This window comes from Pinus tabuliformis, chromosome 8 (assembly GCF_031772625.1).
Source record: "Pinus tabuliformis cultivar Carrire ecotype Pingquan chromosome 8, CPIR1, whole genome shotgun sequence".
Taxonomy (NCBI): domain Eukaryota; kingdom Viridiplantae; phylum Streptophyta; class Pinopsida; order Pinales; family Pinaceae; genus Pinus; species Pinus tabuliformis.
Genome location: NC_142294.1, coordinates 696,717,173 through 696,720,814, shown reverse-complemented (window position 1 = coordinate 696,720,814; position 3,642 = coordinate 696,717,173). Strand labels below are relative to the sequence as shown.

Genomic DNA, 3,642 nt, shown 5'->3' with positions numbered 1-3,642 from the left:
CTTTTGACAGCGGAATGTAACCTTTTCCCACAATTTCCTTCCAAGCTGACAGGTTTGCATAAGATGTAATGTTGATTCCTCTTCCTGTTTGCAGTTGGGACAAATGGATGGCCCAGAGAAGTTCCTTTTCCTGAGGTTGTCCCATGTGAGAATCCTGTTGTGAGATAGAAGCCACAGAAAAGTAGAAACCTTCGGCCATATAGAGGAGTTCCATATCTTATCCCATAAATTGTCTCTAATTGCCCTGTCTTTGATGATGATTTTGTATGCTTCTTTGGTTGTGAAGGTACCCGTCTCCTCGTATCCCCATCTGAGAATATCCATGCCTTCCGAAGTTAGAATTTTTCATTTTTGAAGTTCTGAGGAAAGAGAAAGTTGAGTTTGCTCCGGGCTGTGAGGTATTATATGACTAGCCTCTTTCCACTTTCTATGTTCTTGGGCAGTGTGTGAGTTCCAAAATTGGCTCACCTTATCATACTGATTTATATCTTGATCTGAGAGTCCCGGAATAGTGTCTCTGAGGTTTGGAAGCTGCTGCCATGAGTCTTCCCAAAACCTTGTTGTGTGGCCATCCTTCACATCCCAAAAACTGTGCTTTTGAATTATATCTCGATGTTGAATGGCTGAGTTCCAAATAACCGATCCTTTACTGACTTCTGACATTCTAATTCTCTCCTCTATGGGCGTATTTCTTGCATATTTCGCTGTCCATAGGGAGGCCCAAGGTGTGCTGGGATTTGAGAGCCATTTCCACCAGATTTTGGCCCCCATTACCATGTTGCTATGTTCTGGGTCTCTTAGCCCAATGCCTCCTGCTTTTTTAGGTAGACATGCTTTCTCCCATTTGACTAGTGCCCACTTTCGATTTGGCCCCGAATTTCCCCATAAGAAATTACGCTGAAGCTGTTTGATAGCTCTGAGAACCCACTTAGGTGCCGCCAATATGGAACAAAGGTAAAGAGGCATGGACTATAGAACAACTTTAATTAGCACTAGCCTACTAGCCATATTAAGAGCTCTATGAGTCCAAAGGAACAATCTGGCTTCCAGTTTTTCTAAAAGGCTATTCCAAGAGGAATGCTTGAGAGCCGAGGCAATTAAAGGAGCACCCAAATATTTAGAAGGAAGGGAAGTGATGGTGAAGCCTAGGATACAGGCTATTGCTCTTTGGGTGGTGGGAGGAGTATTGAAGAAGAATATCTGAGATTTAACTTTGTTAATGAGAGCTCCTGAGGCATCCGAGAAGTTTGCAAGAATTGATTTGAAAGATCGAGCTTCTTGAACAGAAGGATGACCAAATAACATGTTGTCATCTACAAATTGCTGGTGCGAAAAGGCGGGGGCCTGGTGGAAAGCTAGACCTTTGAGGTTATGAGAAAGGATAGCCAATTTAATGTTGCGGCCTAACCCTTCAGCTAAGATGACAAACAGAAAGGGCGAGAGAGGATCCCCTTGTCTGATCCCCCTAGAAGGACGGAATGTGGGCGACGGGATTCCATTAATGAGAATAGAAAAGAATGAGGAGGATAAAAGATTACTGATCCATCTGATCCAGGAGGGGGCGAAACCAAAGGCCTTGAGGATTTTTTGCATATATTCCCAACTAATACTATCAAAAGCCTTAGATAAATCAATTTTGAGCATCATACCTGGTTTTTTTGAATGCTTGAGAGAGTGGATTATTTCATGGGTTAAGATGATCCCATTCGTGATCTGCCTTCCTTCTACATATCCAGAATGTTCTGGAGATATGATAAGGGGAAGCATGGGCTTCAATCTGGAAGCTATAACCTTGGAGACAATCTTGTATATAATGTTGCACAAAGCAATCGGTCTGTATTTATCCGGAGTGTTGGATTCCTCTGCTTTGGGGATTAATGCAATGAATGTTGCGTTCAGACCTGGATACATCCATCTTAGAGTGCGCGATTCTTCCATGACCTGCCAGACTTCCCATTTAACCAGATCCCAGAAATGCTGAAAAAAGTTTGAGGTGAATCCGTCTGGTCCTGGCGCTTTCCCTGCTTTTAGCTGATGCACAACAGTCTCAACCTCCTGAAGACTTATGGGCTTGAGAAGGAGAATATTATGATCTTCAGTAATTAATCTGGGTATATGTCTGATGATTTTATCAATAGCCTCTGTTCTATTTATGTTAGGTTCTTGATTCATCTTCTTGAAGTAATTGAGGAACTCCTGTTCAATTCCTTCGTGGGTTTCAATTTTGCTTCCTTGCTCATTGTTGACGTGAGAGATTTGATTGATCATTCTTCTTTGCACTGTAGTTTTGTGAAAGAATTTCGTATTCTTTTCACCCTCCTTCAGCCATCTAACTCTCGATTTTTGCCTCCAGAGAGTTTCCTCCTGTAATTCTCTCTCAAGGATTTGATTTTCTATGGACTGCTCTTTCTTGGCGAGCTCTTCAGAGCGTCCTTCAGAGATCATTCTTTGCTGAATAACTTTCATTTCTTGATTGAGGGTTTCCTTAGCTTTGAAAATGTTGCCGAAGATAGATTGATTCCAGCGTTTAATTTCCCCCTTGAGGTATTTCAGCTTCCTTTGGAATATGGACATTTTTGTTCCATCCGTTGGATTGAATTTTAGCCAAGATGCTCTGACAAATTCATAGAAGTCCGGATGAGTTAGCCAAAAAGCCTCAAACCGGAAGGGTCGCCTTGTATTGCAACCAGGACGATTCCAGTGGAGGGCGATTGGCCAGTGATCAGAGCCTAAAAAAGGAAGGATAGATGCTGTAAATTCTCCTCCTAGATGCACTGCATTATCAGAGATCAGAAATCGATCAAGACGCAAGGCTATTTGCATTGGTTCTTCCCTTTTGTTGTTCCAAGTATAGAGGTCGTTATTTGAAGGAAGATCTATCAGCCAATTATTCTGAATGAAGTCTTTTAATATAGAGCCATCCCTATTTATTCTACAACGCCCTCCCTTTTTTTCCTCCGTTGTTGCGATCATGTTGTAGTCAACTCCAGATATCCATAACGGGTATTTCCTCTCTGTATTGAGCTGTGTCAAAGCATCCAGAATTTCAACCTTGTGCTGGATTTCTTGAGGAAAATACACATTTGTTATATGACCATAGATATTGGTTCCAATTATATGAAAGATGGCTTGAATGAAGTTTTTATTTGCATGTATGTTAACTAGTTGAATTATTCTTGCATCCCAGAGCACTGCAAGTCCTCCTGACGCTCCCTGAGCATCAACAGCTGTTACTAACCCTCCTGGCCAAGCCTTTGCTGCTATTTTTTCCAAGACTGTCGAATTACACTTTGTTTCTTGCAAAAAGAGAATTGTGGGTTTTTCCTCCATTAACATGTTTTTTAATAGTCTTCCTTTCCTTGGGCTATTGAGCCCTCTAATATTCCATGAGATCAACTTCATTGGGAAGGCTTGGGGTTGATATTGAAATACTTGGTTAGCTTAGCATATCTGCCTGATTCTACCAATACTTCTCCGATCTTGATGGTTCTCTCCAGAGTAGTTTTCCTTCCTCGTTTTTTGCTATCTTTGGTGATGAATTTCCCATCCCATTGGCTACCAATTTGAACCCCTAATGAGTATTTTTTTTGGGCTTTATTGAGGACTGCCACTAGGTTATCCACTTGTCGATCAGGTATTTTG

General features: G+C 41.6%; 1 protein-coding gene across 1 annotated transcript; it reads right to left on the bottom strand.

Moving 5' to 3' along the window:
- Positions 1-345: 345 nt before the first annotated feature.
- Positions 346-3,330, bottom strand: LOC149237521 (uncharacterized). The gene is made up of 3 exons (XM_089369301.1): positions 2,335-3,330; positions 1,792-2,070; positions 346-969 (listed from the first exon to the last, which is right to left on the bottom strand). Exons 1-3 carry the CDS (start codon positions 3,328-3,330, stop codon positions 346-348), a joined length of 1,899 nt encoding a protein of 632 aa, XP_089225427.1.
- Between the last annotated feature and the right edge of the window lie 312 nt (positions 3,331-3,642).